The 20,789-nt window shown below is 51.9% G+C and overlaps 1 protein-coding gene across 3 annotated transcripts; it reads left to right on the plus strand.

Annotated features, from left to right (window-relative positions):
- Positions 1-13,888: 13,888 nt before the first annotated feature.
- On the plus strand, positions 13,889-20,735 carry ASB6 (ankyrin repeat and SOCS box containing 6). Of its 3 annotated transcripts, none has more exons than XM_003407628.4 (6): positions 13,905-14,269; positions 16,456-16,637; positions 17,651-17,757; positions 17,867-17,975; positions 18,520-18,606; positions 18,717-20,735. In XM_003407628.4, the coding sequence occupies exons 1-6, from the start codon at positions 14,157-14,159 to the stop codon at positions 19,382-19,384; spliced, it is 1,266 nt and encodes a 421-aa protein (XP_003407676.1). In that variant the 5' UTR covers positions 13,905-14,156; the 3' UTR covers positions 19,385-20,735. The 3 variants fall into 3 exon arrangements, with proteins under 3 accessions (XP_023400611.1, XP_003407676.1, XP_064147405.1); XM_064291335.1 differs by having other exon boundaries at positions 14,157-14,269; positions 14,659-16,637; XM_023544843.2 differs by lacking the exon at positions 17,867-17,975 and having other exon boundaries at positions 13,889-14,269; positions 18,717-18,970.
- The last annotated feature ends 54 nt before the right edge of the window (positions 20,736-20,789 follow it).

The following is a 20,789-nucleotide window of genomic DNA, read 5'->3' on the forward strand; positions in this document are numbered from 1 at the left end:
CACCCTGCATTCTAGACCCTCGGGGGCCCGCAGGCTTCATGGGAAGACAGACCAGTGGGAAACGGTCCTGAACGATTCATTCCACAGGGATTTATTGGGCACCTACTGTATACTAAGGCATCCTGGGTGAGTACAAGGCTGTGAACACCGGCAGGACTCAGCAGAGAAGCTGCAGTCCAGCCTGAGCACCATTGTCTGTACTCTGATGGGGCTGGGCCACCCCGTTAAAACAAAGACGTCTCCCAAGCTGCAATTTGGGTTCCTGGAATAGACATGACTCCCGGGACGACCCTTACTTGGGAACCTCCTCCTATTACAGGTAGAGAAATGAAGACTCAGAGAGCAAAGCACCAGTCCAAGGGCACACAGGTGCATAAAACCTGGGTCCACCCTATACCGCAGCTCTCTTTTGGCAGTGTGCCCCACCCCCTTTCTGCCCTTCCTTCCCCAGGAGTTGAGGGAAGGATGGCCCTAGGCAAAGGGCACAGGCTGAGGCCTAGGGGAGCTCAGAGCCTTCACAAAGGCTTCCGGAGCCTTCGGGCCCTGCGCTTGCTCACTCCCTGGGCCCTGCAACATCTTGCTGTGATTACTCTGCGGTGAAGTGGAGGAGCTATGCCAGGCTCTTCATTGTACACAGCGTGGGGGTGGAGGGTTTCATGTGCAATGATGGCGGGTGCAGTGGCAGAGGCTGAGGCGGGGCCCAAGGACTGGGACCAGGCTCTCAGCTCACAGACTTAATTGAGGATATAATCGTTATTATTATTTATAACTAACTCTTGAACCCTCGCCAGGAGGGTGTGTTCACAGCCTGCATGATCCAGGCAGGCGTTAAATAATTAAACCAAGGACCTAATCGGTGGCGAAACTCCCCCTGGGCTTCCACTTCCTTAGTTCGCTGATTGCTGATATTTTGGGGGTGAAATATGACCATTTTTACGATCAAAGAGATCAGAGTTCCAAAGGAAAGGAACGGAAAAAAAGGGGAGGGCGGTGGTAGGCTCTTCCAGCTTTCTTTTCCTTGGACTTAGTGGTCTGCTAAAGTTTCTTTAGACATGCGAAGATTTACACACCTTTCTGCAGGGAGCCCTAAATTACTGCCTGATTTCTCACACGTTTCCCCGGAGCAGCAGCGCAGGAACAGTAAGTCACTGAGAAATGAACAGGCCTCTCCGTAATCGCTCTGGCGGCCTTTGAGAAGGAGAATGTCTAATGACTTTTTTTGAAGTCGAGGTCAAGGTTTTTTAAATAAAACAATCTGTATTAATGCAATTTCCTTTTTAGCTGTAGCGTTGGATTTTTTTTTTTCTTCCTTTTTTTTTTCTTTGGAAACAGGAGGCAGGGTGGGGAAGGGCACCATTTTTCTCCCACCAGACAACGCGTCTCTAATGAGATACATTTATTTAAAAATCTGTATATCATCGACCTGTCAGGGCCTCCTTGCGGACCCCAGGTTTCCCTCTTCATTTGTTTCGGATTAGCAGGATGTGTGGACGGCCCTGCCGTCTGGCTGGCTCTCCCTGCCACTGGTTTTCCCTCTCCCTCCCAGTGACCTTAGTGCAGCCTTTGGCGATTGCATTTTGTGCCCCTGCCATCCCCTGCCCCATCTGGTCACCCCATATGTCGGTCCAACTCCTCCAGCACCAGGCCTCCACCCTCCCATCATGCCTCTGGGATTTCAGCTCTGGCTTCTTACATTCCTGGAAGATTCCTTCCTGGCCCGTGGAGGAAATATGGCTCAGTGATTACACCCATGGGCTCTGTCCCAGAGAGATACGAGTTCAAATCCCAGCTCAGTTACACACTAGCCCTGTGACCATGAGCCAGCTACCCAGCTTCCCCAAACCTTCAGCTCTTCAACTGCCAAATGAGAATAAGTACAGTACCTTTCCTGGGGTGACTGCGAGGCTGTGACAAGGCTGTGTGTTCCTAGGGCTGTGGTGGTCCCTGCCCACGATCACCATCATCGCCGTGATTGCTTCCAGTAGACCTTGAGCAGCCTGAGGGCAGGGCCTGTCCTGTTCCTCCTTCTTCTTCCCCCACGCCTAAGTCCAGTGGTTAACCACTCCATCAACGTGTGTTTATGGAATACCTTCACAGAGCCAGGCAGGGCTGGGACACTGGGGATAGAGCAGTGACCCAGGCAGCCCAGTCCTGCAGAGAAGTCAATAAACCACCAATACTGATAAATAAGTAAATAGTGAAGTGAAGTGCTAGAACAAGAGCAGGGGCCGTGGGGGAGTGGGGAGGAATCCGGGAGGGCTTCCCAGAGGAAGTGGCATTAAGCCCAGCTGGATTTAGCAGGTAAAAATGGACAGGATCTGGAGAAGGGGATCGAGACAGAAGGCCCAGCATGCACAAAGGATCCACAGAGCACCCAGCATTACCTGTTCCCAGGGCTGGCGGGGTCTCAGCATCATCATTTTTGGTCCCACTGTGACTCACTTTCCCCTCTATACCAGAGAGCTTGAATTACATTTTTAAACTGCTCTGTATGCAAAGTTGGCAATTCAGACCCACCCAGAGGTGCCTTGGAAGAAAGCCCTGGTGATCTGCTTCTGAACGTCACAGCCTCGAAAACTGTGAAGCTGTTCTACTCTGTACACGTGGGGCTGCCCTAAGTCGAGGTCCGCTAGATGGCTTTTTTTTTTTTTTAATACACCAAGGTCTTGTGATATCCATTCGACAAGCAAGTAGGAGTTCCTACCTGTGTTGGCCCTATGCTGGGCCTGGGCTGCAATGGGGACCAGGCTGCCCCTGCCCTCAGGATCACAGCCTAGAGAGGAAGAGTGGAGCGGATGTTGTATTTGGGCAGGAAAGGAGAATGCGAGTGCTGAGGTTGATACAGGGCTGGACTTTGGCCATCCTGGGAAAGGTGGGGGTCAGGCAAGGGCATCCGGGCTGCCCAGGGGCTGGGGAGGATGAGGATCCCTCCTGAGTGAGGTCTCTACAGGTGGCAGAGACCAGCTCTGCCAGCTCCAAGACAGGGAGCAGCCGTGGAGGGCAGGCATTGACTTCAGGGAGAGGAAGGAAATTACCCAAGAAGTTCCAGCCCAGGGCAGAAACCACGTTCTTCTGCTGTGGCCCTGGCTGGTAAGAGCTTGGAAGCCCCGTTTGGGCCTGGGCCCTGAGGATGGTGGTAGTGGTAAGCTTGGAGACTAGGAGCAGGGTGGTTAATGTGTAGGAAACTGACTGAAAGGGGGGATTAGGCCAGGATCGGGCCACTCAGCTGTGGGGCTCAAGGCTGGGGAACTACCAATCCATCACCATGCCCGTGAGCACCCAGCCTGGCCCAGCCCAGGGCTAGGGACTGGGGCCTACGGGGTCCCTGCTCCATAGTGGCAGAGAGAGAGACCCCAAATGCCTCTGTCCCCACCACATCTCTTGGCCAGCTCATGCCCAGACTTGGGACTGAGTTCAACCACCACCACCTGAGGAGGCAGTTCCAGCTCCTGCCAGCACTCAGCACACCCCGGCCTACTGGGAGCTGCCCGCCTGCCTTCCACACTGCTGCCTTCCTAGTGGCCAGCCCAGGGCCTGGCAGACAGCAAGCACGAAACAAAGAGTTGCCAATGAACGAAATAATTGCGATCAATGTGACCCAGGCAGTATGTCTAGATGGTAGCCAGACAGGCTTGGGGTCAAATCCTGAGACTGCCACTTACTAGCCCTGTGACCTTCACCTCTCATTTGTAATCAGGGATAACAGTATCTATACCATATGGTGTTGGGAGGATTCACCCCACAATGTGTGTATCAAGCAGGGCAGGGGCTTGATAAATGCTGGCTACCCAAAGGACCTCTAGGCCAGGCATGTTGATTTCTGGAATCTTCTGGAACTTTCTCTTCCCATCTATAAAATGGCTGGGACCTTTACCTCTTGTCACTGCTGATGCCTCAGAAACCAAATCCCAGTGCCCAGCCTGGTCATACCCCTCCCCCTTCTTGCTGTGTCCTGCTTTTCCCCTCCCTTTCATCTCTGTCTCTCTGGGTGTCTCTGCCCCCTCTCAGTCTCTATCTCTGTTCTCCTGCCTCTGACTGCCTGTGTGTCCTTCATGGTTTCACTCTGCCCTGGTTTTCTCTCTGTCTCTGTCTTTCTGGTCTGTCTCCTCATCTACCCACCAGGAATTCTGTCCCAGAGGAACCAGTCCTCCAAGGCCCCACTAGATTCCCTTTTACAGCAGTGAGATGGGAAAAGAGAGAGAGGAGGGAAAAAAAAAATCAAAGCCCACATATTGGTTCCAGATGTGGCCCTCTCTCACAGCCCTCTCCAGCAATTTAATTAAATTCCCCCAGACAGCCAGGAGGGTTTCTTAATGATCAAATTTCCCCGGCTCCCTCCTCGAATGGCCCTCCTTCGGGCCCACTCTGTCTCCCTGACTGATGGCCTATGGGATTCTTCCTGCTGTCTGTCAGCTTCACCAAGCAGGGCCAGTAGGGGGTGGCGCGGGGAGCGGGGGTTCCAGGGAACACAAAGGGCCCTGCCTTCCCCCACCTCTACATCCCTCCTTATCCCTCCTTCCCTCAGAGATCCCAGTCCTCCTGAGCCCTCCCTTGGCAGAGCCTGGCTGGGCCTAGCCATGGCAGTTGGAGGGGGCCCAGCCGTCCCCTCCCCTGAGCTCTGTCCCTGGGACTGACTTGCCAGGGACTGGTGCCAAGTGGGCGTCAGTGTGGGTTGGAGAGGGGAATCTCTGGGGTCAGGACCCTGAGCTCATAGACCAGCCAGATACAGAGCAGCCTCAGATCTCCTGGGCACCCCCTCCCATTTGGCAGCCAGAAAGACTGAGGCTCAGAGAGGGCAAAGCCAGAGCCAAGATCACATAACTCTGTGCTGACAGGGAAGGGAGAGGCAGAGGCAGGATGACCAGCATTTCAGAGGCCAGGATCTGCCAGGGAAAAGCAGGGGCGATATTTCTCAGGACCTTTCCCTGAGTGAGACCAAGGGTCACAGGCAGAATCCTTGCCTGTTAGGATTCTCAGTGGGGTCCCTGACTTCTGGAGCAGGAAGGAATCTAGATGAGCCCAGAGGCCAGCCGTTTCTTGAGAGTTGAGGTGGTAAGGCTCAAAGAGGGCAGGGCCAGAGCCTGGGGCCCAGGCTACCTCTGTTTTAGGGCAAGGGGTCTGAGGAGCTCCAAGCACCTTCTTACCTGTTCTCCTGGGCTTCTGAAGCCTCACCTCACACAGGAAAGTCTGGGGGCCAGGTGAGGCCTTTGATGTAGGCACACAGGGGTGGCAGAGAAAGGGCCCTCAGCATTCCCTCCAAGGCTTTGGGCTGCCCACCTGCAGGGGCTTCACCAAGCCCTGGCCCAGCCCATAACTGGCTTTCATTGTCCCCAGACCCTGAATGGGCATCCGGACCACCGCCATTTCTGGGTGAGGAGCAGGGGGATGCAGCTGGATTGGGGAGGAGGCCTGGCATCCTGAGGCTCCCTTTGGCAGGAGGGGCTCTGGTCAGCAGGGACAGGTTTCCTAGAGTGGCAGGCCTCTGGGAGCACAGAGGCCCCAGAGGGATGTCTTCCCTCAGCATTAGGGTGCTTGCGTTTCTCAGGAGAGCAAATTGAATAAAAGAGGCTGCAGGAAAGTCATCCCCTGGCCCAGCCTGTGTCCTGCCTCCCAGCTCCTGCTCCTGGCCTCCTGGTATCTCAGCACCACCTCCACCCCCCCCAACCCCCACCCCAGGGGCTAGGCCTCTGAGAGCCTGAAAACTGAGGCCCTGTCAGGACCAAGTCTGGGCATCCTGGTCAGTGGCACTCTCAGGTCATGAGGGTCAGGGGTCAGGGTGGGGTCAGATATGGCTGGGGGAGGAGGAAAGGAAAGAAAGGAGGAGCTGGGGCCAGACAGGAGGGAAGCCGGAGGGCAGTGGTTCCATGACCGCACTTCACAAATATGCCCGCCCCTCTGTCTCTTCGCCTCGGTGCCCCTGGGACCTGCCCATGGGCTGAAGCTGGAAGCTCTGCATGAAGAAGAGAAAGCAATATTCCTCTTAGTGGATTGCTAAGTTTTCCAAATATCTCACTTTATGGAAACTCCGCCAAATTAAAAAAAAAAAAAAAGAAAGGGGGCCTCTCCCCTATTCTCCCCTTCAAGAGCCTTATAAGGGACAGACCTGGCTGCCGACAGCCCCTCCTGGGGAGTGTGGGCATGGGGAGGATGAAGATGCTGGGATGGGGCCAGGGACACTGCCCCTCCTGGAGCCGTCCACCCTGGTTGGGTGTGTGTGAGTGTGTGCGTGTGCGTGTGTGTGTGTGTGAGAGAGAGAGAGAAAGAAAGAGAGTGGATATAAGAGCGTATGTGTGTGAGAGAGAGTATGTGTGTAAGAATGTGAGAGTGTGCGTGAGACCATCTGTGAGAGAGTGTGTGTGTGTGAGAGCATGTGAGTGTGAGCGTGTGTGAGTGTGAGAGAGCATGTTTGAGGGTGTGTATGAGAAAATGTGTGTGAGAGAGTGTATGTGAGCGGGAGTGTGAAAGAGAATGTGTTGGAGAGAATGTGTGTTTATGAGAGAGAAAAGAGTGTATTTGAGCGTGTGAGTGTGTATGCAAGAGTGTGTTTGACAGTGTGTGAAACAGTATGTGAGAGTGCTTGTGTGTGAGAGAATGTGTGTGTGTGAGAGAGAGAGAAAATGTGTGTGGGAGTGAGAATGTGTGTGAGCACAGGTGAGAGTGTGTGTATGTGTGTGAGCATGTACGCATGTGTGAGCATGATAGAAAGAGTGTTAAAGAGCAGTACCTGGGGGAGTGATGTGTCTCCTGGACTGGGGCTACAAGAAGAGACTAAAAGCCAGACTGAGTTTGGATCCCAGCTCAGTCCCTTACTAGCTTCCTGACCTTGAGTTGGTTAGTTACCTCTCTGAGCTGCAGTCTTCCCAGCTGTAATATGGGAGTTCTGGGTCTTATGATAAGTCAATGAGATGAAGTCAATGAGCTTCTAACTAAGCTAACTCATAGGATGCAGGATGCACACAACAAATGGCTGCTGTTATGATCAATTTCATCATTCAGGCTGGCCTTGTGGTACTGTCTTAATCACCTAGTGCTGCTATAACAGAAATACCACAAGTGGATGGCTTTAACAAAGAGTTTATTTCCTCACAGTAAAGTAGGCTAAAAGTCCAAATTCAAGGTGTCAACTCCAGGGGAAGGCTTTTTCTCTTTGTCAGCTCTGGAGGAAGGTCCTTGTCCACAATCTTCCCATGGTCAAGGAGCTTCTCAGGCATAGGGACCCTGGGTCCAAAGGACGTGCTCTGCTCCTGGTGCTGCTTTCTTGGTGGTATGGGGTTCCCCTGTCTCTCTGCTTGCTTCTATCTTTTATACCTCAAGAGATTGTTTCAAGACACAATCTAATCCTGTAGGTTAAGTCCTGCCTCACTAACACAACTGCCCCCATTCTCCCTCAGTAACATCAAAGAGGTAGGATTTACAACATATAAGAAAGTGACACAATACGGGGAATCACGGCCCAGCCAAATTGATACACACATTTTTGCAGGGACCTAATTCAATCCATGACAGGTACCCAGAAGAACTCACTGCTGCTGCGGAAGGACGTGAGCAATGCACTAACCTGGACTGTGAGGGCCCAGGGAGGGGGATTAAGGATGGCCTTGGTGGGGTGGAGGGGGTGGGGGTGCAGTGATCTGTGTACTGGGAAGGATGTCACTAGAAGGGGTTGGGAGAGGGAGAAAAGGCCTTGTGGACAGACCTGGGCCCTGCCCTAGGAGTCAGCGTGGGGCCATCCAGGATCATTCCTGTGCATGCATGAGTGCACACACACGTATTTTACTAAAATGGGATCATATACCTACTGTTCTGTAATTTGCTTTTTTGAATTGCTATAGAACAGAGCCCAGCATGCAGTAAGCCCCTATGTGTTTGCTATTATTGTTATTATTGTTAAGTACAACTTCCCATTATCAGGAACCAATCATCCTAGTTTGTTAAAGATTGAAGGGTTTTCTGGGACTCAGGACTTTCAGTGGCAAACCAGAACAGTCTTGGGCAAACCAGGATGGTTGGCCATCCTAGATATGGACCTATATCATTATCTATTTATATCTGTCATGACCCAGAGATGTCCACACCCTGATCCCTGGAACCTGTGAATATGTTACGTTACATGACAAATGGGACTTTGAAGATGGAATTGAGGCTACCTACCTTAAGACAGGGAGATGATTCTGGAAGGTCCCATCTAATCACACAAGCTCTTAAAAGCAGAGGACTTTCTCTGGCTAGAAGTAGGAGAGGTGCAGCAGAAGGAGAAGTCAGAGAAGTTCCAAGCACGCGGAGGACTTGACATGCTGTGGCTGGCTCGGAGGCTGCCTTAGTTTCCTAGTGCTGCCATAACAGAAGTATCACAAGCCAGTGACTTTAAAGAACAGAAATTTATTTTCTCACCATTCTGGAGGCTAAAAGTCTAAATCAGGGTCTCAGCTGTAATTAGTTCTTTCTGTTAGCCTATGATAGTTAAGGTTGTATAACAACTTGGCAGGGCCATGATTCTCAGTGGTTTGGCAGTTATGACATAGTTTGGCAGTCATATGATGATGTGATCACAGCCATGATGAGATTTGATATAATGTGATCACCTCCATGATAGGATCTGCTGTGAGTAGCTAATCAGTTGAAACGGAGTTTCCTTGGGGGTATGGCCAGCATCAAATATAAGTGGACTTTCTGGCAAGACTCATGGCTCTGGATCCTGCAGCTGGCTCCTGTTCATCTGACCTCCGGTTCTTGGGACTTGAGCTAGCAGCTTACCTGCTATCTTGCCTACTGATCTTGGGATTTGTTGGTCTTTGGAGCCTGTAAGCAAGAGCCCTCCTGTCTGATCTGCCAATCTTGGGTTCACCAGCCCCTACATGAATCAGGAGAAACCTACAGCCTGACCCACTGTCCAGCCTCTATAACCATGTGAGCCATTTCCTTGATATAAATCTCTTTACATATATATTTATATGCTTTACTGGTTTTGCTTTTCTAGACAACCCAGCCTAACACAGAGCCTCTCGGTTTCTGGTGTCCACTAGTTATCCTTGATGTTTCTTGGCATCTATCCTCCCTCGTGTGTGTCTCTGTGTCTAGTCTGGTCTTTCTATAACTCAGAAATGATTAGGTTTAGGATTCAACCTACACTGCTGTAACCTCTGTCTTAATCATCTAGTGCTGCTATAACAGAAATACCACAAGTGGATGGCTTATAACAAACAGAAATTTATTCTTCCACAGTCTAGTTAGGTTACAAGTCCAAACTCATGGCTTCAGCTCCAGGGGAAGGCTTTCGCTCCATGTTGGCTCTGGAGGAAGGTCATTGTCATCAGTCTTCTCCTTCTCAGTGCAGGAACCCCAGGTCCAAAGGATGAGCTATTCTCCTGGCTCTTGTTTCTTGGTGATATGAGGTCTCCCTGCTTGCCGCTCTCTTTTTATAGCTCAAAAGAGATTGGTTTAAATTGTAGGTTAATCTTGTAGATTGAATCTACACAACTGCTGCTATTCCCACCTCGTTAACATCATAGAGATAGGATTTACAACACATAGGAAAATCACATCGGATGACAAAATGGTAGAGAATCACACAATACTAGGAATCATGATCTAGCCAAGTTGACAGATATTTTCAGGGGACACAATTCAATCCATGACAACCTCATTAACACAACAAAAGAAAAACTCTATGTCCAGAACAGGATCACATCCACTGAGACAAGGGCCAGGAATTCAAAACATATCTTTGGGGGACATAATTCAATCCATAACAGAGATGCAGGGGCTCACATGAAAGGCAAGACAGAAGGCTCCAGAAGCTGAGACAGGCCCCTAGCTGAAAGCCAGTAAGGAAACAGGAACCACAGCCCTACAGCCCTAGAACTGGGTTCTGCCAACAACATGAATGCGCTTGGACGTGAATTCTTCCCAGAGCCTCCTGATCAGAGCCCAGTTGGCCAACACCTTGATTTCAGCCTTGTGAAGCCTGGGTCAGGGAAACTGGTTGAGCCCACCCAGACTTCTGACCTACAGAACTGTGAGAATAAATGTTTGTTGTTTCAAGCCACTCAATTTTTGGTATTTTGTTATGGCAGCGGTAGAAAACTAATACTGTTGGGCTGTAGTTCCCTGTATGGATGACCCCCAATTTACACCTCCCTTGTGATAGACATTTGGGGCATTTTCAGCTTTTTTTGCCATTGTAAATGTCCATGATTATTCCTTTGGGTCAGTTCCTTGAAGGTAAATTGTTAGGTCAAAGTGGTTTTTTGAGACTTTTGGTACATATTGCCAAATTGCTCTCCAGAAAGGTCTAACCAGGTATGTATAGTGTCCCTTCACCTACACTGAGTCCCGTTATTCTTTTTTAATTTTTATTATTCAGAGAGAGAGAACTTAATACTTCCTTTTGTTTTAGTTTTGCATTTCTTGGACAGCTAGGGAAACTCACCATCTCTCCTTAGGTTTGTTTATGGTTTTTTTTTTTCGTAACTTGACTTTGCCTACTTCTCTAATAATGTTTTTGCCTTCTTCTTATTGGTCTTTAACGGTCGTTTATATATTAAGGTTATTCCCTTCTGCCCATTGGATAGTCAGAGCAACTCCCAAACTCTCCAGAGAGTAAGAGGCAGGAACGAATTCTGCCAGAGACTCAATGGGCACTGGATGCTTGGCCCCAAGGCCCCCATTCTGCAGAGGAACCCTAGTGTTGGGCAGCAGGAAGGGGCTAGGTGAGCTGGGCAATGAGGAACAGTGGCCAGGAGAGAAGAGAGAAGGGCCAGAACTGAAATAAAAGGCTCTTAGTGGCAGAGCCTTAATGGGAGGCAGATGGAGGAAACAAGGTTGCCCTTGCTGACAGAAGGGAGGTCAGGGGGCACAGAGCTCTCTAAAGATAGGAGCCTGGGCGACGGGCAGGCAGCTCCATAGTGTGGTGCTCAAGGACTATGGGAGGGCAGGGGTCAGCGCCTCCCTCCTGCCTGCCCAAGACCCTCTCAGGCTCAGAGCTGATGGAGTGCAAGGACACGCAACTCCCAGAGGCTGGAAGCACGGAAGAGCCCCACAGACCTGGGCTGGAGTCTCAACCTAGCTGTGAAACCTTGGATAAACCCTCAACCCTCTCTGAGCCTCAGTTTCCTAGTTTTTTTAAATGGAGTACTAATGCCGTTGTTGTTGGGTGCCACCGATTCCAACTCCCGACTCATAGTGACACCATGTGACAAGAGCAGAGCTGCCCTATCGAGTTTCCTTGGCTGTAATCGTCATGGAAGCAGATCTCCAGGTCTTTCTCCCACAGAGATGCTGGGTGGGGTCGACCCTCCAACTCTCAGTTAGCATCTGAGTGTTTAACCATTCGCACCACCAGGGCTCCTTGGACTATAGGTATTTCCCGACTTACAACAGGGTTCTGTTCAGATGACTCCGTCATAAGTCGGTTCTGACGTAAGTCAAATCCCTTTTTTTTTTTTTTTTCCACGATTGCCTTTTATTATCAGGATCTTTATAAATCTGATCTTTGTCTTCGGGGTGGGCATGAGAATGATGAAATCAGTAAATTGTGTGCTGCAGTGCTGGATGTAGTACATATTCATATTACTAACGATAAAATGTATTAAAAAAAGGACGATCGTAAAGTGCCGTTCATTGTAACTTGAATACTTTGCGAGTCAGGGACAACCTGTACTAATATCACCTACTTAGTAGGATTTAACAAGGTCAGTATGTCAAGCATCTAGCACATAGGAAACCAAAACCAAGCCTATTGCCATCAAGCCGATTCTGATTCCTGATTTCTCCATGTGTTACAAAGTTGTTCACCAGGCCTTCCTTCTGCAGAGCCGTTGAGTGAGTTCAAACCACCAACCTTTAGGTTAGCAACTGATCAAGAACCATTTGAGCCACCCAGGCATCAGCACATTGGGAAAAAAAAAACCTATTGCTGTCCAGTCAATTTCAACTCATAGCAACTCTATAGCACGGAGTAGAGCTGCCCCATAGGTTTTCCAAGGAGCATCTAGTAGACTGCAACTGTGACCTTTTGGTTAGCAAACTCTTAACCACTATGCCACCAGGGTTTCCAGCATGTAGAAAGGGCTCAGTGAATAAGTTTACTCTTATTATAATCACTGAGCCTCACTCCCTCTCCAACGGCACAGCCCATCACAGCATCAGGGAGCTCTCCATGGGATCCAAGACTGTCAGGGCTGGAAGGGCCTTCAGGGCACGGGTGAGGAAGCTGAGGCCCAGATACGGCAAGGACCATACTTGGGGCCATCCATTGAGCCAGGGCAGAAGCTGGCCTCAGACTCAAGTCATCCCACCCAGCTCTGCCTAGGATGCTGTTCTGATCTGGACACCATTCTAGACAAGCCTCTTCTGGTCACTCACTGTGTGTCCTTGGGCAGTTAGCGCCTCCTGAAGCCTCAGTCTCCTCACCTGTGTGATGGAGCAAGCATCTCTGGATCAAATGAGAGAAGACTTGTGAAGTCCCTGGATTGGTCATGGGCTTCTGCCGCAGGGCCTTGGGATCAATTTGTAGGGGCAAGAGTTTTCAGGGGGTGGAAATGAACCCTTAAATCATGACAGACATTTCCAACCCCCTCTAGGGTAATGCCTCTGTAGACCAAGGCACACAGGGAACAAGCACCTCATTGTTTCCAGGTGGGAATTCAGACCCAGATGCCCAATCTGATTTTACAAGACAAGCTGGAAATTCCCATTTCTATGTGAGCAAAATTCCCCTATTTCACTCAAGGAGATACTTCTCTGCTGTGGCAAGGGCCAAGACAGAAGTGTGCTGGGAGCTGTGGACCCTGCAGTCTGGAGTTCCTTCTGGGAAGCCCAAGCCTAAAGGGGCTTAAACCCAGTTGCCTGCTCCCCACCTCCCATCACTGCTCCTTTAGGTAAGGGAGGGAGAGGCAAGCCATGGCATTTCAATGGCTTTTGATCTGCACAATAAACCTTGGAGACTTATTAATAATGGCCAGCAATTACCCAGCCCCTACTGCGTACTTGACCCTGCTGGGTCCCCATAGGTGGACTTGGATTCGTTTTTCTTGTAAAATCTGTTTTGGTCATGACGGAGGCCTTGTTCTGCCCATTTCTAAGTGCCTAATCATAAGATACATCGGGTTGTCTTTAAATGTGCCTGTAAACATTTTTTTCTTTGGCTAAACAACTCTTGCCGTCTGGCAGATGCAGATGCCAGAGAGACTTCCCACCCTGAACGACAGGTGACCAAGGCTGAAATGTGAACCGCTGGGACCAAAACACCTCTTCATAACCAACTTTCCAGAATTATAAGGCATCAGGGCTAGGCTGTAGGACAGAGAATGTAGTGGCTCCAATACGATACCAAGACCCTACAACATGGTCCTTGGCTTTCGCTCCTTCCTTCCAGACTCGACTTCAACCTGCATTTACAGAGCTCTCTCGTTCCAGGATCTTAGGTGGGTGCAACTATCCCCATTTTACAGATGAAGAAATGAAAGTTCATCAAGGCAGAAAATGGGGATAGTAAATAAGGAATCGTCCCCACTGCCTGTAGGGTGGTTGGGAGTGTGGAGAGTGTGATCTTCATTCCACATTCGGCGTGCCCGCGGGGACAGAGGTGTGGTCATAGCCTCTCCTGGGGGTCGCCGGGAGCAGTGAGCAAGGCCAAGACGGAACTAGACGTGGTCTGATTCAAGCTGCACAGGGCGGGAGTCACCACACCCGCCCCCGGAGAGCTGGGCAGTGCCCGGGTCTCGGCGCGCAACGGGCGAGACTCTGATGGCGCCCAGCGGCTGCGGGCGGGAACGCAGGGCCGGGCCGGAGCAGGAAGAGGCGGGCCTCCCTCGGGCTCGGATTCGGCGGCTAGTTCGCGCGGTTTCTCTCGCCAGGGGCGGTCCCCCCAGGCTGCCCCGGGAATGAGCTCCAGGACACGCCGCGGTCCTCCGATCTGCAAGGGGCGCTGTCGGCACCCATCTCTCTTTCCTGGGCCCGCGCAGCCGGAAGTGCGAGGTCACTTCCGGCTCTGAGTAGCGGGTTGGGCGGTGGATCAGGCGCAGGTTTCGGGGGCTGGACCAGCAGAGACCGGCACAGCAGAGGCCAGGCTAGACCTGCAGCCACCGGAACACGTTCAGTCGGCGTCTCGGCCTCGGCGGAAAGCGAGGCTCCTGCAGTGCTCAGGGGCCGCCGCAATGCCATTCCTGCATGGCTTCCGAAGGATCATCTTCGAGTACCAGCCGCTGGTGGACGCGATTCTGGGCTCCCTGGGGATCCAGGACCCCGAGCCGCAGGAACCCCTGGACGGGTAATGTGCTTCCTTCCTGCAGGCGGGCAGGGGACGCTCTGACCCAGCCCTGCTTTCCTCTTTGTCACTGCAAGGTTGGTGGAGCCGGGAGGCTGGAATTGGGTGGCTTCCAGCGGGAGCTCCTGCGCGCTGACCCATATCCTGCCTCTTGAGGGTGGTGGGTGCTCCCCGCCAGCGCTGGTGAATAAAGGAGGGGGGGAGGACCCGAGGGTAGGGTGTCAGCAGGGTCTCTGCCTCAGGGCCACACCCTTTGCACTCCTGCCCTGTGCCCTGTGCCCTGCACCTGGAGTTGCAGAGGACCAGAATGGAATCCGCGAGGGCCTCATTTTGACCCAAAAGCAGTGTGACGATGAAATTTTTGTAGCTGACTTTGCATTTTATATACCCAGGCCCTTTGCCATCGAGTCGATTCCGACTCCTGGCGACTCTACAGGACGGAGAAGAACTGCCCCACGGGGTTTCCAAGGAGCACCTGGTGGATTCGAACTGCAGACTTTTTAGTTAGCAGCCTGAGCTCTTAATCACTGTGCCACCAGAGTCCCTTATGTACACAAGAGCAAGTCTATCCATGAACTTATGGGAAAGACATTAAAAAGTGAATCTTTTCGTCAGTCAGTATTCACTGCCCACTGTACTATGTGCTTGGAGTACATCAGTGAACTAAAAAACCACAGCCTTTCTGGTCCTTATGTTCCAGAGGAGAAAGACTGACAACAACCCTGCATAAATTGTATAGTGTATTAGGTGTAGTGAAGTCAAGAGAGCAGAGGGAAGGGGGATCAGTTGGCATTTCAACCACCATGGTTATGATGAGTCTCAAGGGGCTTTGGTGGAAATGTAGGCTTTCTTCATCACTGCATCAGCTCTGCCAATGTTGAGGCTTTGCTGTGAAAATGCAGCACAAGGTTCTTCCTTGACTCTGCGGTCCTTTTGGGTGGAGTAGGGCAGCTAAAGGGGCTGCATGGGCTTTTCGGTAGCCCCAGAGATCATGCAGGAACTCTGTTCCAGAATGTTTGCTTTGCATCCCTGGTGGTCTGGGCCTCTCCAGGGTTGGGGTGGGTGCAGGGAGATGAGAGGTAATCCTGTCCAGGTAGTAAGGATCAAACCTTGAACCAGCCAATTGAAGGGATGCAGATGGGTGAGGCTGAGAGGGGGCAAAAGGAGCACTGGTGGCGAAGGAAAGCCTCACCAAGAGGAGGCCCCAGTCTGTGAAGGAGCCTGGGATGTTGTCAGAGCTTAGTGCAAAGCAGGGCTTCCAACCAGTTTGTTCTGGTTTGAACCGCTGCTAAGAATTTGCATTTCCACCCCCAGATATACTGAATCAGAATCTACACTTTAACAAGATCCCCAGGTGATTCTTACCCGTATCAAATTTTAAGAACCACTGCTCTACTAATGGTCTTCAGAATTAGTCCCTAACCAGCAGTATTAGCATTGTCTGGGAACTTGTTAAAATGGCAACCGTTTGGAAGCCCTGGTGCAAAGGCATGGAGCTGTCCACGGGCCTGAGCTTTTGGGGAAAGCCCAGGCAGGTCTTGGTAATGCTGGCCAGGGAGGGGAGAAGAGGGCTTAGGCAAGGCGAGACTGGGGAAGTAGGCGAGTAGTGGCTGGGGTGTGGAGGTCCTTGTGTACACACAACCTTCGGAAGACTGGGAGGCTAAGTGTCTACGTGCGAGAGGGAAAGGCAGGAAGGCTGCTGCTGTCTTGGTCGCAAGAGCTGCCCTGGCTGGTCTGACATCCTCTGCAGCTCAGGGACAGTCTGTGTTTGAGTGAGAAGGGCTTTCTGAGGAAGGAACTTCAGGGTCTGGTTCTGGCTTCTGGCCTCGAGGATTCCCTTCAGTCCTAACAGCTCAAGTATGTGAGCATTTGTACCCAAGCCAGGGACCAGATTCTCTGGGCAAGCTGGGGACCAGGTTGAGAGGAGACTGGAGACAGACCCAGTCCTTTGTCAACAAACCCGAGGACTTGGCTCCAATTTAAAGATCTAGCTTGGCGCTCTCTTGACCATCAACTTCCAGAGAGAGGCTTTCTGCTTCACAGAGCCTGGGCCTCCACCCTCTGTGAGTGATGACAGCATGAGGGTAATGGCCACCAGCTGGGTGGTGGGGCTCTTTGCCACAGGGAGCCTATGCCAGCTGGTCCCACAGCTGTTCCCACCCTCAACTTGTCTGCCTCTCCTGCCCCAGGCCTAGTTATGTCGCCAGTGAAGAGAGCCGAATCCTTGTTCTCACTGAGCTGCTGGAGAGGAAGGCCCACTCCCCTTTTTATCAGGAAGGCGTGAGCAACGCCCTGCTGAAGATGGCTGAGCTGGGGCTGACACGGGCCGCGGATGTTCTCCTACGGAACGGGGCCAACCTCAACTTTGAAGGTCAGCTGACACCTAGAGGGGCTAGGGGTGGGCAGTTGACTTAAGTGTGGCCCTGCCCCAGATGAGCGGCCAGGCCTTAGGGCCTACTTTTACCATTCTCTTGGGAGCTCTTATGTTTTTGATGGTGTGACAACTAAGGAGGCCCACATTGGGTGGCCTCCCACCCGCTGCTGGCTTTCAAATGGCTCTTGCCACCTCTGTTCCAGGAGCAAGTTTATTGCTTCTTCTACCGTGTGATTGATTTAGCCAACTTTCCCCAGCTCCCAGATAAATCCCTCCTTCCATTTACGTGAAAATATGGCTGCTGGCACTGTGCCCAGGGCTAAGGAAAGGTAATTTTCTGCCACTTTCTGAGCCATCTTGAGTTTTTTGTTCCTGCCACAAGGAGAGTAAAAAACAGATAAACAACGTTGGGCATAGATCCTGGTGGGACCGTGTTGGTCTCTGGCCTGTAAATGTGGGAGTGGTGACAGAGCCTCTCTCCGGCTTTCACCCAGGAGGGCAGGGCTGGCCTGGAGACAGCGGGTCTCTGTGCTGATACAGGATGTGCCTGAGCATGCCCTCCCTCCCCATCTGAGGAGAGGCTCAGAGGCTGCTGGGCTTCTGGAGGGTCAAGGAACTGAGGAGGGAGGACTGATTCAAAATCTGACCTTTGATAATTTAGCTATTATTACCAGGCTTAAGGAACAAAGCAGCCACAGTGCTGCCATTCCATGTTCCTCCCAGTGCCCTGTGAGATGCCCCATTTTATGGCCCCATTTTACAGAAGAAGAAGCTAAAGTCCAAACAGGTTAAGTAATGTGCCCACTAGAATGCCCCAGGACCTGAAGTCTGATGCTAGTGTCTGGTGAGGACAGCTGTGTCCTGACCCCTCTTGGTGATAGGAGCTTGGGCCTGCCGCTTCTGGGGATCTAAGGTAGGAGTGCTGGGGCTGGGCTCTGAGGTCAGATCCTGGAACCCTGCAAGATGTCCCAATAGGCAAGACCATCCATGAGCTGTGTCTGTGCCTTCAGACCCCGTCACCTACTACACTGCCCTGCACATCGCTGTCCTGCGAAACCAGCCCAACATGGTGGAGCTACTGGTACGCCACGGGGCCGACATTAATCGGAGGGACCGGGTAAGCAGCCAGGTCCAGCCTACCCTGAGGGGTCACCTGTGGTGGGAACGAACCCCTGAGTAGTGTCACAGGCCCCTAGGCCAACCTGGCTTGTGTTCTCTTGGCTCAGATTCACGAGAGCAGCCCCTTGGACCTGGCCAGCGAGGAGCCAGAGCGCCTGCCCTGCCTGCAGCGCCTCTTGGACCTTGGAGCAGATGTCAACGCGGCTGACAAGCATGGTGGGTTCTCTTGCAGAGAAACAGAACAGCCCTGGGCCTCAGCACTTTGTGAAGAGAGAAAGCCTGGGGTAACCCAGGGTCTGATGGTTAGGTGGGTAGGCTGGATGCTGGCCCCCACTGAACTGCACAGCACGGCTGGGCACACAGGTGGATTTTGCCGACTTCCCTGAGTTCCAGAGTTCAGAAGCTTGAGAGAGGCCGTGCCCTCGTTGTTCCCATCCAGGCCCCTCGAGGGTTGTCTGGGTAGGTGGAAATGTGGCTTCTGAGGGAATGAAGGCTTCCTCTTGGGAGAGACCTAGCACAGGTCTCAGGTTAGCATCTCAGTGTCCAGAAAAACCCTACATCTCCTGGGCTTTCTGCTCCCATCTTGTGCAGGTAGAAAGAATGGCCAGAATCTGTCATGCTCAGCCTAGCTGAGGTCAGGCCTTTTTCAGGTTCAATTTTTGGTCCTCTAGGTGTTTGTGTTTCCACCTCCACCTTTGAGACTGCCCTGACCCCAGCTTCCTGGCCTCCCACTCACTTTATTCTCTCCTTCCCCCACCAGGGAAGACTGCTCTGCTACACGCTTTGGCCAGCAGTGACGGGGTGCAGATCCACAATACTGAGAACATCCGGCTTTTGCTGGAAGGAGGTGAGGCTTGTCCTTTCACATGGCACTCCCACCCCCTTTAAATGTGAAGTGTTGACTTGCAAGGGTTTAAGGCCTTCTCCCACCTTCTGGTCTCCTAATGCCTCCTCTAGGGGCAGACGTCAAGGCTACCACCAAAGACGGGGACACCGTGTTCACCTGCATCATCTTTCTTCTCGGTGAAACAGTGGGAGGGGACAAAGAGGAGGCCCAGCTCATCAACCGCTTCTGTTTCCAAGTGACGCAGCTGCTGCTGGCTCACGGGGCAGACCCCAGTGAGTGCCCAGCCCATGAGTCCCTCACCCATATCTGCCTCAAGAGCTTTAAACTGCATTTTCCTCTTCTGCGCTTCCTGCTGGAGTCTGGAGCTGCCTACAACTGTTCCCTTCATGGGGCGTCCTGCTGGTCTGGCTTTCACATCATCTTTGAGAGGCTCTGTTCCCACCCAGGCTGCGCTGAAGATGAGAGCCACGTGGACCTTCTGCGCAAAGCTGAGACCGTCCTGGATCTCATGGTGACTAACTCCCAGAAACTCCAACTGCCTGAAAACTTTGACATCCACCCTGTGGGGAGCCTGGCAGGAAAGATCCAGGCCCTGCACTTCTCCTTGAGGCAGCTGGAGAACTACCCCCCACCCCTTAAGCACCTGTGTCGCGTTTACATCCGGCTCTACCTTCAGCCATGGCCCGTGGATGTCAAGGTCAAGGCCCTACCTCTGCCTGACAGGCTCAAGTGGTACCTCCTCAGCGAGCACAGTGGCACCCTTCAGGATGACATCTGACAGGTCCCAGACAGCCCTCTAGCTTTCAAGTCCCCAGACTAAAGGAAACAGTGGTCTAGGCAGCTAAATTCAGCTTGTTGATGGATTTAAGTACCTATGACAACCTTAAAGAGCCCTGGTGGTATGGTGGTTAAATTGCTCAGCTGCTAACTGAAGGGTCTGTGGTTTGAACCCACCAGCCACACCACGGGAGAGAGATGTGGCAGTCTGCTCCCATAAAGATCCCGCCTTGGAAACCCTATGGAGCAGCTCTGCTCTGTCCTATAGGGTCACTAAGTCAGAATCAACTCAACGGCAGTGGGTCCACGACAACCTTAGTGGTCTTTGATCCTGGGAATCTCTGGTCCCATCTATCAAGAGACCCTGGTGGCATAGCGGGTAAGTGCTACGGCTGCTAACCAAAAGGTCAGCAGTCCAAATCCACCAGGCACTCCTTGGAAACTCTATGGGGGACAGTTCTACTCTGTCCTATAGGGTCGCTATGAGTCAGAATCAACTTGACGGCAATGGTTTTTTTGTTTTTTTAGGTTTATCAAGTGGTACAAGTTGGAAATGAGATCTGGTCTTTAATGAGTACAAAGCAAGCCAGGTAGAGCCCAGTATCTGTGGTCATTCCAGGGGTAAAAGGTGTGGTTGTCTTCCAGGGAGACTGCCTCCCTTCCAGCAGCACCCCCAAGTCTCAACCCACATTGGAAAAAGGGAACAGGGTTTAGGTTTGGGAAAACCTTATTCCCTCTTAATTGGAGGGGAAACCAGGGCATTTAGAGAAGTAGGGAAGCACTAAGTCTAGGCACTCCTAGAGCTGCAGGAAATGGCTCCTTCCTGCACAGCCATAGCTGAAGCTAGAAAGAAGCTGGGGAAGGCCCTACGGGGTGAAGCCAAGCCAAGGCCCTTGCCCCCTGCCTCTTCACTTCAGATTCTGCCACTCATACAAGTGCTCTTGGTGAGCTGGGGAAGAAGACACAAAGAGACCACGAGAGGTTCTTCTTCCAGGTGGTGTAAGCTGAGCTGACCCCTGCCAGCTTCTGCAGGGCTGGGGCCAGATCACCTGCAGCCTCGTCCACCAAAGCACCAAGGGTGTGCTCTGGTGGCAGCTCTGCTTACGCCAAACCCAGGGTTGGGGGCCGTGCCTTCTGCTAAAAAGTAATTGTGTGCATGACCAGGGACAGCCCTTCCCCAAGCATCTCGTATTGTGAAGGGCTCACCTGATGGAGAAAGCTACCAGACTGAAAGCTGAACCCTCCACAAAATCATTCCAAAGTCACACTGGTCATTATGAATTGTGCAGAACTACATGCCTTTGGGTATAAGTTAAGGCAACTATGTATTTATAAACTGATTTAGAAACTGATTTCTTTTGATCTTAAAGTTACTTGTATAACATTCTTGTGTGCGCCCTCCCCTC

This window comes from Loxodonta africana, chromosome 9, assembly GCF_030014295.1.
Source record: "Loxodonta africana isolate mLoxAfr1 chromosome 9, mLoxAfr1.hap2, whole genome shotgun sequence".
Taxonomy (NCBI): Eukaryota; Metazoa; Chordata; class Mammalia; order Proboscidea; family Elephantidae; genus Loxodonta; species Loxodonta africana.